The sequence below is a fragment of the Pteronotus mesoamericanus genome, unplaced genomic scaffold (genome assembly GCF_021234165.1).
Source record: "Pteronotus mesoamericanus isolate MK-2021 breed Mesoamerican mustached bat unplaced genomic scaffold, CSHL_Meso_final scaffold_1186, whole genome shotgun sequence".
NCBI lineage: Eukaryota > Metazoa > Chordata > Mammalia > Chiroptera > Mormoopidae > Pteronotus > Pteronotus mesoamericanus.
In genome coordinates this window covers 3,025,191-3,039,645 of record NW_026555302.1, presented here as the reverse complement: position 1 = coordinate 3,039,645, position 14,455 = coordinate 3,025,191, and the positions used below count along the sequence as shown (strand labels likewise).

The 14,455-nt window shown below is 35.8% G+C and overlaps 1 protein-coding gene across 1 annotated transcript in view; it reads left to right on the top strand.

The window, feature by feature from the left end:
- The window catches only part of HMCN1 (hemicentin 1), a 392,649-nt gene that overhangs the window by 309,225 nt on the left and 68,969 nt on the right, over positions 1 to 14,455 (top strand). The window contains exons 64-69 of the mRNA XM_054587651.1: positions 1,887 to 2,046; positions 5,137 to 5,261; positions 5,484 to 5,667; positions 6,267 to 6,364; positions 7,242 to 7,520; positions 12,645 to 12,841. Coding sequence (XP_054443626.1) covers positions 1,887 to 2,046; positions 5,137 to 5,261; positions 5,484 to 5,667; positions 6,267 to 6,364; positions 7,242 to 7,520; positions 12,645 to 12,841 — 1,043 coding nt within the window. The remainder of the gene's footprint in view (positions 1 to 1,886; positions 2,047 to 5,136; positions 5,262 to 5,483; positions 5,668 to 6,266; positions 6,365 to 7,241; positions 7,521 to 12,644; positions 12,842 to 14,455) is intronic.

Below are 14,455 nucleotides of genomic sequence, written 5' to 3'. Positions count from 1 at the left end.
ATATTTAGTGTATTCTTCCTGGTATACAAAATAAGTCTACAGTTAAAGAGACCCTTTGTAATTGATTCAACGTGTCTTTAGATCAACAACAAATGTCAATTCTCTGTCCTACAATCTACCAGTAGATTGTATTTTCATGGGAGCTGGCATAAATGTGGGAAAAATAATAGTAGAAATTTAATACTTTTTGTTTTTCCATATTTAGCAAAATTCTTGCTGAATTATGCTTTATTTAAAACTGGCATAATTTATTTTCATGCTAAGCACATAAGTCTGTTCTTATTTATGTATATATTAATAGTATTTAATTCATGAAGAGATTGCATTATGTTCTAACTACAGATAGGGGATTGGGTAAGCCACAAGTAATCATGAACCTTTTGCTATTTTGGGGTGAGAATAAGGAGTATTAATTCATCCAACAAATATTTACTTAATCTTACTATGTCCCAGCATAGTATTAGGCCCTACAAGGAGAACCTGTACCCTTTGATTTTCAGTAAACCTCTAACTAGTACTTTTGTCTCAGTAATTAATTGAAATGGAAGTCTAACTTGAAACTAAGTCAAAATGCTTACTTTTTCCAATGTTAATATAGTTATTTTCAAAATACTTTTTCATAAGTTATATGTGTACATTAGTATCGATATGCTATAGGCTCTGGTAAAACTAATTACAAAAAAAATGAAATCAAAGAAGAAGTAAAATAAATTTATGAGCATCAGTGATTTCCTGGATTACTTTGGGATTTCAGAAACGAAAGGGAAAAATAGATACTCAGGGATTCAGTGTTAGAAACTGCATGTTTCATTATATTCAATGCATTAATAGTAATAGCTGTTAATCATGAGGCTATGTGGTATGACCGAACATTTTACCAGACTTTTTACGTACATTATTATGTCCTAAGACTAGAAATAATAGGTACATATAGGGCCTAGTGCAGTGCTTGTCATGTATTAGACACTCATTAAAGGATACATCTTATTAACACTGACTTGACTTCTTTAACTCTCTCAGTTCTGTAAATTTGGTATAATTATTATTATTTTCTGGGTGACTAAAATGAGATTTGGAGAGAATATGCAGTGGTGTGCTGGTAAATGTTGAACAATTGATTCTCCAGATAAAAAGGTACTGATTTGTAGCCAATTGTTTGCCAGTTTCCATGGTGTAAACATCCTGACCGTGGCTCATTTCAAGCTACCAGTGTGATGTCACCGAACATGGAGTAAGGAAGACATGCAAAATTGGCTCTTGTGAACTAATGTCAGCTGTTTCAGCAGGCCACTGTAATTACATGAAAGAGGAGTTCAAATGTGTTTTCGTTTAATACCATTGTCAATGTTTTTGTTACACATTATTTCTCAATCGAACCATTAAAGTGAAAACCAAACATGCCTAGAAAAAGAGAACAGAAACTCTTGGATCTTGAAGACTATATAATAAGCCTATCTATTGTTCAGATTAAATAATATTTGAATTGTGTTATGGAGAAATAAACCCAATTAGATACTTTTCTCAGACCTTATGCCAAGATTTTATAAAGCAGATTTTCCTGAATTGTACTAATTCTAAACTGTCTATTGAGAATTTAATCTAAGAGTGATTCTATTTATCCAGAAAGTATGTCCATGAAGTAGACATGTCGCAAGCCCCTATGACTAAATAATTATATCAAATTACAAAGATAACCAGGAGTATTGAAGTGATTTCTTTACCTATTCCACATTTAAAAGTAATTTATGAGGACAATAATAGTTTTATCTTGAACCACAACCTAGGAAGAATATGAAATTAAAATGGCATATTGTTCTGTGCTTCTGTTGTACACATTAGAGTTTATATCATTGTGCCTCCTAATGGGTATTTTTATTTCTCCAAAGTTCCTCCAAGTGTTGCTGGTGCTGAAATTCCAAGTGAAGTCAGTGTCCTTCTAGGAGAAAATGTGGAACTGGTCTGCAATGCAAATGGCATTCCCACCCCAGTTATTCAGTGGCTTAGAGATGGCAAACCCATCGCCAGCAGGGACTCAGACAGACTCCGGTATGTTTAAGAAGAATCTTGGCATCGTTAATTTTAAGGTCTTGTACAATGCTTTATGCCTCACATTTCACGTGAGTAATACCAAATTCAGTTGCCTTACAACTTGACTAGTTATGTTCATAGCAAAAAATATAAAACTTTGGAGCATTGGACTCAGAAATTCTGCTTGGAGAGTCACTTGGAAGTGTGTGTATGTGTTCTTTATGCATCAGTTCTGAGTTCTAAAATCTCCTCAGACGTTCATTCCTACAAATGCTAGTTAACAGTTGTTGGTTTTATTTTTCTAATCTCAGAATGTTTATACCCAAGTCCATGTCATAGAATAATTAGCTCTTTCCTGCTAACATCACAGCAGTTTTATTCTACAAAAGATTCATCAACAATCTTAGACATGATTTCCTGTCCTGAGATTACCAAACCCCCAAATATGCTATATTTCTTGGCTCATTTTGAGAATAAATACAATGTTATTATAACCCAGCTCATTCCTTGTAGTGATTTGTCCAAATCCCGTTTTCAGCTGATACTTGTTACACATGCTGCAAACCACACAGAGGTAGAATAATAAAACATGGTAGGAGTACCCTGCTACTTTCAAAAACAAGTGCCTTTGGCAGAACAATGCAGAATTCTACAAGCTACTAGAATTATATATGCATAAATAAATAGGCACTAATTAAATATATTGCAATCTTTATCATTTTGAACCAATATTTTAAATTTAACAATTCGGAGTGTATTTTCTAGTTAATGAATTAAATATACATAATTTTTTAAAAGATAAATGTTGTTTTATTTAAAGTTTTAAATTATATTAAAATTTAGATATTTTCCCCTTTACAAGATTGGGTAAATTGCCCAATATTTTAGAGATACAATTTAAGTTTCATTTCTCTGGTATAGACATTTCTGAATAGTTAACAAATATTTAATTATTTTTTATTAAATCAGCTGATATCAACCATATTCCAATACAAGTATCAGACACTTGGTGGAACCTAAAGATCTTATATAAGATAATATTTGTACCTAGAAATTTATAATCTATCAGTTCTTTTACATGCAGATCCTAAATATTCTTACATATAGTTTATTGATTATGGGTTTACTGCTCCACTGTATATATAAGTTTGTAAGTAGAACAGATCAATCAAATGGAGTAATTTTTCTAAAGTATGTTTACTGATTTCCTTGGTCACAGCAACTTCCTTTTTTTGTTCATTCATATGTTTAAACACATGGAATTTTAAAATTCCTATTTTTTAAATGACTGTAATTTATTTATGTTTTATTGTCTTTGTTATATATTTTGTATTGTTTTTTCTATTACTGTTGTCCCAATTTTTTCCCTGTGTCCCCCTCCACCCAGCCCTTGCTTCTTGCCCACAGTCAATCATTTTGAAAAAGAAAAAAATATGAGACCCAGAAAATAATATTGTCATTGTCAATAATCATATTTAATAACATGTTATGTTAGAAATGGAATATTTACCTTTGACACTGGGAGAAACTAGTAAAATATTGTAAGAGTAACTATAGATAGCAATTTAATCTCTTTATAAAGCATAGGAATTTTTGCTTGACAATGGTCTGTAAAGAGCACCAATAATCTTAACTTAGACATCTTTGATAATCTAACTATACAATAATTATTTACTATTGTATAATTCAAAGGAGAAGCTTTAGCAACTTGCTGAAAGATTTTTGCAAAAATGTATCCAAACATAATCTTGAGCTGGTGTCACAGTTTAAACAAAGCCCTCCGTTCCACTCCTTCTCATTAAGAGTATCACTCAGGCATGGGAAGTGGGGTGGGGGTGGGGAGTAGTGGGGGGAAATCGGGACAACTATAGTTGGATAACAATAAAAAATAAAAATGAAAAAAAGTAAAAAAAGCAACCATTTTGATGAAAGTATAAATATCATAATATGAAATTGGCTCTGCAGCTTTCATTCAGCTTGCAGGATACCAGCTGCAAAATATACTGGACATTTTTTCCTAGTTTCAGTTAAATAATTTCAAATAGATCATGCACCTTAAGAAAACTGCGTCCAAAAGTGACTTTATAGAAGGCATGAAAGTAATTAATTTGCTTATATTTCAGTTATCTACAAGAATAATTATCTAGGCAAGTCACTTTGGTTCCCTGAAAGCTTAATAGTGTTCATAAAACAAAAGTAAAAGTGATAACATCAAAGACAATGACTATATTCGACAACAGTTATTCAGAATATTGGAATTACTGAAGTTTAAATAAGAAAAAAGGAAGCTAAGGAAATGCACATTAAATTTACCTCGAGCAAAACTTGTTAAAGTGTACTGTAGTTTTCTTCACCAATCCTTAGAAATGGTTTGTTGAGGAAAAATCTTGGCTGTATCTGAATTTCCTACAAATCCTGCGTTAGGCTTCTTAATTTTCATCAGCATTATCAGATAGAAGAGACAGAGGCTGAATTGCCAGAAATTGAACACGTGACCTTGAGCAAGTTACTTGCCTTTTTTTAAATCTGTGAAATAGGGATAACCACAGTATCTACCTTTAAGGGGTTGTTGTACGAGTTCAACAGAAAATTGCAAATAAATTTATTATGGTAAAAAAAGAGTATTACTTGTTCATTTACAGCTAGTTTTTTTATATATAATTCTTTTCATTTTTCATTGTAACATTTTTCCATGTTTATATCAGAATTTTGTAAAATTTGTATTTAATTCAAGCCTCATATTGACAACTGAGAATAAAATATTCTGAGGAAAAAAGAAAAGGAACACATCTTTGCCTATGATGTGGATAGAGAAGTTCCTAACCTGGTTTTCTTTGTTTCCTTTTTGCTCATAAGGAAGCAGAGGATATGGGAGACCCACAACTGTAGGATTGATTGTAGTTGGTTGCCTGAACTCCCCATCCATTTGACTAGCTCTGACTTCACCGGGCTTTCGTGTACTTAGTGAAAAATATATGAGCCATTATATCCTAGAGAAAGATGTACTTAATGGCGGTTTTTTTTTTAAAGAACACAATAATCTGGGACGACTCAGATTTTAGCTCGACGCAAATCATCTCAGTGCCTCTTTTCTGACCCCTTCTGCAGGGTGACTGCCAATGGCAGCACATTGATCATTTACGGAGCTCTCCCGTCCGACGTGGGGAAGTATACGTGTGTCGCCACTAATCCTGCTGGAGAAGAAGACCGAATTTTTAACTTAAATGTTTACGGTAAATATGAAACTTTGCCCTCCTTTGACTGTACCGTTTCAGGAATCTCTCAGTAAACATGAAGGTCCAGTGGCAGGTATCTGAAGCATTTAGTTTTAGAATGTGATGTCATTGCGGTTTCCACTTGGGTTACACAGCAGAAATGCGGGCAGTTGTTGCCATGATTTGAACTAGTAATACACACCCTACCCCCTTCTCTCTCTCATTTTCTGCATGACGTAGTCCCACCTGCAATTAGGGGTAATAAAGAAGAAACAGAGAAACTAACGGCTTTGGTGGACACTTCAATAAATATTGAATGCAGAGCCACGGGGAAGCCTCCACCACAGATAAACTGGCTGAAGAATGGACTTCCTCTGCCTCTCTCCTCCCACATCCGGCTGCTGTCAGGAGGGCAGGTTATCAGGTCGGCCTTTATTGTACGCGATCTGTCATTTGCTAGACAGATAAAGTCACTGTGATTGTCGGCTTGAGCTCATCTAAATAGTGTTTAAGAAATATTGTTCTAAGTTTTTACTATTTGTTTTTTTTCTTTTTCAGTATCTTTTTAGCAGAGGGAGGATAACAAATATAAAATTGTAATTGCTTTTTATTCTTACTAAAATGCTCACATTTTAGTAAGTTGTATAAAATAGGGCTTTTATAAAGAGATGTATCTATCACGTGTATTTCCAAGAATTACTATTTTAGTTAAAATTTATGTGGCAGAATGATAGGAAGATGCCAACCACAATCACATAATATTCACATTAATACCACTCTCTATTAGTGTATATTTGAAAAATATTTCCCTCAAATTGTGTTTCAGTGACTTACTGTCAGTGTCTAATCAACTTTGCAGAATAAATTGCATTTGAGGCATCTATATTTACTCATGGATGGTTATACTCTTCAATTTTCTAATATGGTTCAGTTTCCGTAATCTGTGTTTACATCACAAGTATTTTTATCTGTGTATGTTGAATGGGATCAAATGATGAAACTTTGGGTCAAATTGTTTTTCAGGATTGTGAGAGCTCAGGCGTCTGATGTCGCCGTGTACACTTGCGTGGCCTCCAACAGAGCTGGGGTGGATACTAAACATTATAGCCTTCAAGTTTTCGGTATGTGGCAGAGGTAACCCTCGTGCTTTGCCATGTGTCTAATGTTAAGCAACAGGCTTACATTTAGATATTGCTACCTCAGAAAAGATTAGTCAGATAAGATCTTGCTAACCAGGGAAGAACACATTTTCTCCTAAGGGTTTCATATTTATTGGCACACACTGTCAAAATTCCTAACCTGGAATTCTGCATTACATCATATCTAAATTTTTAAAAGTCATAGCATTTCAGTCTAAACATACTACCAGTCTTTTCATATAAATAGAAAGTTAAGACTGTTTTCTAATATTATTAGTGACCCATTTAGAGTACTGATAATATGAATTCATATATGCATATATATGTCTTTGTGTGTATGTGTAGAGAACTCACAACATTTTTTTTTCTGAAATATTAAGGTTTTCTGGTCCAGATTTCTCAATCCCCAAGAATATCTCAGAATAGTCAAGCATCTATTTACTATAGCCTACAAATGGCTTATGTTTGATTGCATAAAACTATCTCCAGGATATTTTTTTCATTACACATAAAGTAGTTGAAAGTATACTTCTGGAATTACAATATGCATTATAACAAATTAAAGAGACAAACCTAAGAAGTTAAAAAATGGCCAAAATGTAAACACATTGGAGCATTGTATGTTTTGCAAGAAACAGTCTTGAGGTTTCATTGCTAATACTTTGGAAGATTAATAGTTAGCCTACCTGACACATATTTTTGTAGTAAAGTCATCAATTCATTATATGTTACTTTAAATTTTGTAATTTTACAGATCATAGAAACACTATAAAGGTAATTGAACCTTTCCATTTTTTATCTAAATTGATCTCAAGTTAGAATAGCTATGTGAATGATGCCTGTTTTGTTTTCTGTATAGTACCACCAAATCTGGACAATGCCATGGGAACAGAGGAAATCACAATCGTCAAGGGTGGTTCTGCCTCCATGTCATGCCTCACAGACGGAACCCCGACTCCCAGGATGTCGTGGCTGAGGGACGGCCAGCCTCTGGGGCTGGATGCCCACCTGACAATAAGCACGCAAGGAATGGTGCTTCAGCTCACACAAGCAGAGACCCAAGATTCAGGAAGGTACACCTGCGCTGCCTCCAATGAAGCCGGAGAAGTCAGCAAACACTTCATCCTGAAGGTCCTAGGTACGTAAACATTCAATAACTGCGAAGGAAGTGACAATAAAGACTTAGTAAATACGTATAATTCTTAGAATCATTTGCTGTGGGGCAAAGTTTGTCAAAACTTCATTGTACCTCATATTTCTGTCTTGTAATTCACCTAGGATTATTCTTATCTGAAGCATGTTAAATTTCAATTACTGTGTTTTTTCTCTGTCTAAAAAGATGAGGACTACTACTTGTAATCTGTTACTCCAAGGATTAAAAGCACATCTTGACAACAATTTAATGAAAAAGTATAATATTTGTACTGTTGGATGTTATTCCAAACAGCCTTTAAATGATCCAATGTATAGAATATAGTTGTAATCATCATTTCAAATAATCTAGTTCTGTTTACTCTTGTATGCATTAAAATAAATATTTAAAATGTGTATCGTAGTGTTCTACATGCAAACAAATAGGATAAATTAAAAAGAAAAACACATCTGTTCCTTGAAGTCAAAAATTTTTACTTAGGAAGAAAAATAAAGATGAATGAAAGGACCTGCCTAGTTCAGTAACCTGCACCTTTTTTCAGTGTTGTGTAGGTAAAACTGTAGGCTCTTTCCATAGAACAGAACGCCCCCTGCATGGCACTACAGGAAGAATTTTGGCAAGGGTCTACCAAAGAGGGTAGCGTGTATTTTCAGGATGCCCTGCAATCTTTCTCATAGTACCTATTATAATTTAATTACTTATGTAACCTTAAAAGTTGGTTTCATCCTTAATTAAACTCTAGGATGGGCAGCAGCCCTCTTACTTATTGCTGTATTCACAGTGCATTTGAGATATAATGTTAATTTGTTGAGTTGAATTGAATTGAATGAAATTCGATACTAGTCAGCTGGATGAAGGGGAGTTTTAACTGTAGAGGGAGGCAAAACAATACCCAAATAAACAAAAAGAAATGCCGTGGTTTGGATGAGTGTTCCATAGAATGCAGGGTGGCAGTAGGGACAGGGCTCTGGGATACAGAGAGACAAAAGACGGAAGAAAGCGCGTGTGTCTCTGAGGAAGGGTGGAACACCAAATTTACGTACCTCAACTCACAGAATATTAGAAATAACAGGAGGTGACATAAATGTGGTCTTATACCTTAATTATTTACATACTAAATATTAATATTGACTCTATATTATGAGCCAGGCATGTTTTAGTCATCACGTAACAAATAATGATTGAGCAACTACTATGTGACTGCCGCTTGAATGCATCATTGAATAGGAAAGGTGTGATCTCTGCCCTCAAGTTCCTGCACCTGGAGGGACACAGATATTGGACCTGTAAATACTTTTGGGTGTGATGCAGATTATATGGCTACAATAACATTCTGTGGGATGGGAAGGTGCAGAGGAGAGCTCCTCAGGGATAAGTGTGAGCTTTAAAGGGTAGGGGTGTAGACGTGAGTAAGGAGTTGCCTACATCTTTCACCTGCAAATGACAGAGTTTGAGTTGTTCATCTGAACTCACTGAACTGAGTGTGAAAGGAAGAGACCAGATGGAAACGTACAAACTGTGAGGAGCTTTGAGAACATTTTAGAGAATCTGGACCTCACTACAAAAGCAGTAACGTGTTACAACTCTATTTCACTTCCCTAAAATTCCTTCCGATGACAGAGTGAAGAATGAATTGAAGAGCCTGTTGTATTCATGAAGGCTTGAAAATGCAGAGGCCTGGCCAGGATGGGGTGGCAGGGAAAAGAGAAGGACCCCCCTCCCCAGGAATTCCCAAACTCAGAAACAGAATCACAGGGCATTTCTGGATGTAGAAAACACAGGAGAAAACTAACACTGATATTGTTAGGGTAGTTTACAAAGAACAGCCTTCCCAGCCGAAGGGTTTATAACGATAATATCTGCTTAAGAACAGATTTGAAAACTGGCTCAGTACAAAAATAAGAAGCGTCTGCATTTCAGCATCTGTTGAAAGCTAATTCTGTTAAAACCTGAAAAACTCTGCACTTGAATCAGTGCTACGCGCAGAATGTGAATGTAAATGTCCTAATTTGGGGAAGCGCTATTCTCAACTTAATTCTGTCCACATGGTAGGAGGTGTCATGATGTATTAGTGGTTCTGGAAAGTCCAGTTTGGCGAGAATACTGGAAGTAAGGGAGTGAATCATATAAAATAAGGCTGAGGGGGTTTGACTCGGCCCAGGTTATAAAGGGCTTTGTCAACCGCATTAAAAGTTTTGGTTTTTATCCTAGAACAATGGGAAATGATTAAAAGTTCTGCTAAATGGAATGCCATGAATAGAGTTGCAGATTAAAAAGACTTCTCTTGCTGCAAAATGGAGAGCTACTTCGAGCAAGAAAAGAGAAGATTCTGACAGGCTAGTGTACTATTAGGAGTTGTGTTGGGAATAACAGAACATCTAAAAATATGGCAGCTTACACAAAGAATTTTTGTTTCTCTTACTGAACAAGCTGTCAGGAGGTAGGCAGCAGTTACATTGGTTCACCATTTCAGACATTTATAGTTCTCTTGGCCTTTGCTTCATAGTTGTTCTGTGATCGCGCATTGTCTGGTCGCCCCCAGAATCACTAGACGCAACAATAGAGCAGAGAAAATTGGAAAGGCACTTCTTAGAAGTCCCATGAAACCACTTCCGCTTATGGGTCAGAATCTTCACACGCCTCTCCTTGTACTATTAAAGAAGCTAGGAAATGGAGTTTTTAGCACATTGGCATGCCCAACAAAATCAGGGTCTAATAATATAAAAGAAACAAATAAATAATATTGAGTAGGCACCAGCAGCCAGGAAGGAGGAGGTGTGAGTCCAAGTAAATGGTTTTTTTAACTGAGGTTAGTGATGGAGGTGAGAGGAAAAGAAGATGTATTTTAGAAACCGTTGCAGGTGGAAGTGTTAGGACTTAGTTGTGAATTTGAACGCAGGGGAGTGATGTAGAAGACATCAAGGATGACTCCTAGTTTCTGGCTCATGTAACTGAATGATTGGTGTATCTATCACATAAATGCAGGTAATGCTGGAAAAGGACCAGATTTTGAGGAATAAGGTAATAGGCCGAATACATGTCAAGTTTGCAGTTGTTTTCAAACATCCCAAGGAAGATGTTTTCTAATAATTGGATACGTGGATCTGGAGCTCAGAAGAGAGATCTGCACTGCAAATAAAGTTCTGGAGTCATCAGAGTATGGACAGCTCCTATGCTGCCCAACATACACGGCATATGAACAAGATACAGAGCGTAGTCGTTCACAATCACTTGACAAGTGTAGGATCTGATCCCTGGGGATTGAACCAGTTGGGAACATGTTGTTTCAGTTGTTGCTGTTGTTGTTGTTGTTATTTTAAATGTCGTGACTATAACCTTTTGAGGATAGAGGTCTTGCCTAACTAATCCTTTATCCACAGTGACTAGCACATAATAAATAATCAGTAAGTGAGAGGAATAAAGAACTGAGTAGAGTCAAAAGGACGATCAGATACATGCTTCTGAGTGATAACAAACAACATGCTATGGAAATTAGAAGGGGTAGAAATTTTGTTGATAGACTCAAGAAAGGATTTATAGTTTTTACAGAAGGCATTAATGACATCAATACAACATTCATAGTACTTGAATATGCTCAGTTAGGAGATGGACTATTGGAGAATCTTCCCCTGGAAGGAATAGTATTAGTAAAGTCACAGAACAAAAAAAGACTGGACTTGTTGAGAGAGAAGTAGTCTAATTTAAAATCTAGATTATATGTAATATATTAAATGTAGATAATGTTATAAAGATAGATTGAAGCCATATTAAAGAAGCCTTGGAAATTGTAATGTGTTTTTATTTAATTCAGTAAGCAACATGGAGACACAAATCTTTTAAGCAAGAGAGTCTTGAGTCAATTGAAAATGCACTTAAAGAAATGTGTTTTGTCTGACTTCTTAATTATAATCTAAAAGCAAATACAAATTTCATATACCCTTTTTTTCTCAGAAAGGAAAATGAGGACCATAGGTAGAAATTCTTAGAAGGCAAGTTTTAATAATAATACCAACAGCTGTAGTAACCATTATAGTAGTAAAAACTTTTTTTGAACATTGATTATAAAATAAAACAGATTCAGTAACACAAAAGAAATGTACATCATTTATAGATTATCTCATTTCATCCTCACAACAATCCTCTTAATTAAATAATAGTGCTAACTTTACTTGGGGATTTGTCCAAATCCACTAACCTAGTAATTTTTGGAGCCAGGATTCACACTCAGGCTGTTTGATTACAGATCCTTTGCGGTGAGCCAGATAAAAAAAATAAGTAAATAAATAAATAAGCAGCTAATATTTGGAGCTGTCCAACAGTTATTTCGGCTGCCTGATGAGACAGTAAGCTGGGAGTATTCATAGAAAACTTGAGTGATCATTGCACGGGAAGCCTGTTTCAAAAGGATTTGTAAATTTAGGACTAGTTGAACTAAGAACACTTGTTGTTCTCTTCAAGTGCCTATATTCTATAACATCCCCTTGAGAACGATAATTTAGAAGTATGAATAACAAAACAAAAAAAATAAGGAAAGTATTTCTACCCAGACATAACAAATTTGTTTTATGCAGAAATAGTCTCCAAGTGTAACTATTTTTTCTTTGGCTTCGTCAGTCATTGTTTCCTTTTAAAGTTCTGCATGGAAGAGACATAGCAAAACTCCATAGCATTTGTCTGTTGCTATGAAAGAAACAATATGTTGGAGAAACAATAGATATGTAAAAGGTACAAAAAAGCACTGCTCTGTATAAGAAGCTCTCTGAAAAATGGTACAGGATGGGTTCCATTTGTGTTGCTTTCAAATCTCCACAGCTGGGTTAGACTGCTCTGATCATCTGAGCCCCGGTCACTGAATGTAACCATCTTGTAGTGGGTTGCCATTTGTTTCAGTGATCTGTAAGGATTATAGCCATGATCCATCCCTTTCAAAATATTGCCATTTTCAAAGTGGTAATAACGCTTAGTAATTATTTTGGTATCCTTGTTCTAATCAATTTATGTCATAGGAGCCATATATTTGAGTTGAACTTTCTTTCAAGGTTTTTCTAATCAGCAGTCCTTTAATCAAACAGCAAGTTAATTTTGTTGTTTTTAATTCCCTTTAAATAGAACCACCTCATATCAATGGATCTGAAGAATCTATGGAGGTATCAGTGATAGTTAATAATCCACTTGAGCTTACCTGCATGGCTTCTGGAACCCCAGCTCCAAAAATTACCTGGATGAAAGATGGACGGCCCCTCCCCCAGACGGGTCAGGTACAGACTCTTGGAGGAGGAGAGGTTCTTCGAATATCTAGTAGTCAGGTAAGTTCGAAATTCATACAATTATTTTATCCCAGGTTCAACTTCTCCGTTGTTGATCTAGGAGAAAATGTTGGAAAAATTATATCTTTGAATTCAAATATATCACCGGTCTCTATAACATTAACAAAGGTAGGTTGTTGGTTCTATAATTTGCCTGCGTGGGTAGACACAAGATAACGTGACTAGAAAGAAGTGGAAGCGTCATATGAAACTCAGACGAAAGAAAGCTATCTGCACGTTAACTTTTACAAATTTCCATTGTGCTCTAACGGACAAAATATTTCCCAAAGCTCTTAATGTGCACCATGGAGCCTTTTCTGGAACTGGCAGAAAGCAATTCAACACACATATAGATGAGCCTCAAGGAGCATTTTTGATTTCCAAAGCGAGCTACCAGACATGAAAATCTAAAGAGACAGGTTTTCAAAAATAAATGATCAACTTAATAAAATCGACTGTTCTTTTAGGTTGTATTTAAGGAAATTAATCAGAAATGTGAATATATTAAAGAGAAATACGTCTGGGACATGTTAGTGTAATAATCTTCTATTCTAACAGAGGCAAGCCTTATGTTATAAATATTGTCCAACTGCGCCCCAATGCCCTCATCTGTAAACTGAGGGTAAAAATAACAATGAAAGCTAACTCATACACTCGGGCATTTAGAGATGATCTAACATCATGTGCTTGGCCTGGTGCCACAGGCATGCAGTGATTCTAGAAAGGAGTTAGACAGGATCGTTGCTGCTGCTGCTGCTCTTGTTGTTGTTATCATCATCATTCCTTTAAAAATAGAATAACAAATTATTAAATCATATTTTATTTGCATTTTCACTGAGGAAAGAGGAAGGAAAGGGAGCTGGAAAAGGAGAGCTAAGGATTGTAAGTGGAGTCAATCCTGTGTTCAGCTGTGGGCTCGCTCACAGCTGCCACCCTCACGACAACTCTGTGAAGCAGTGTCTCTACCCCCCTTCTCCGAGTCCAGAGGCAGACCCCGAGAGATTGATTAAGTACGTACTTGCCAAGTGCTTATCGTTGCTCAACGATGGAGCTGGGTCTCAGTCCTGGGTCTGGTCCAAAAGCGTAGTCCGTGGGACTCAGCACAGTTTTCCTTTCTAACACCAAGGAGAGCATACTCTCCCTTCCCTTCCCGTCTCCCTCAGACATCGCATTCCCCCTGAGAAAACTCGGGTCAAGCTATCAAACCACTTGAAAGTTATAATTTCAACAGACGAAAAGGAAGTAAAAGACTCTTGTAACATAAAGAGTAGCGTGAAGACAGGAAAATATGTAGGCTGTAAATCCTAAATTTATAAAAGAATTATAAATATGAAGGAACCATGGTAAATAAAGCCTGAGGGGGAGATTAAGGCCACATTACAGTAGGTCTTAAATGCAGGAATGAAGAGTTGGGTTATAACCAAACAACACAAAGCTGTCATAAAGTGTTAAATGGTGACCTACATGTTCCAACTGTTGTGGAGAATACAAACATAGCATATAAGGCATTTCTCAGCCTTCAAGAAGCTTTTGGTTATCTAAGAGAAATAAAACCACATGTGTGATAAAATTAGGAAAAGAAATAACAAAACCATTAAAAACATCAGAGAGTGA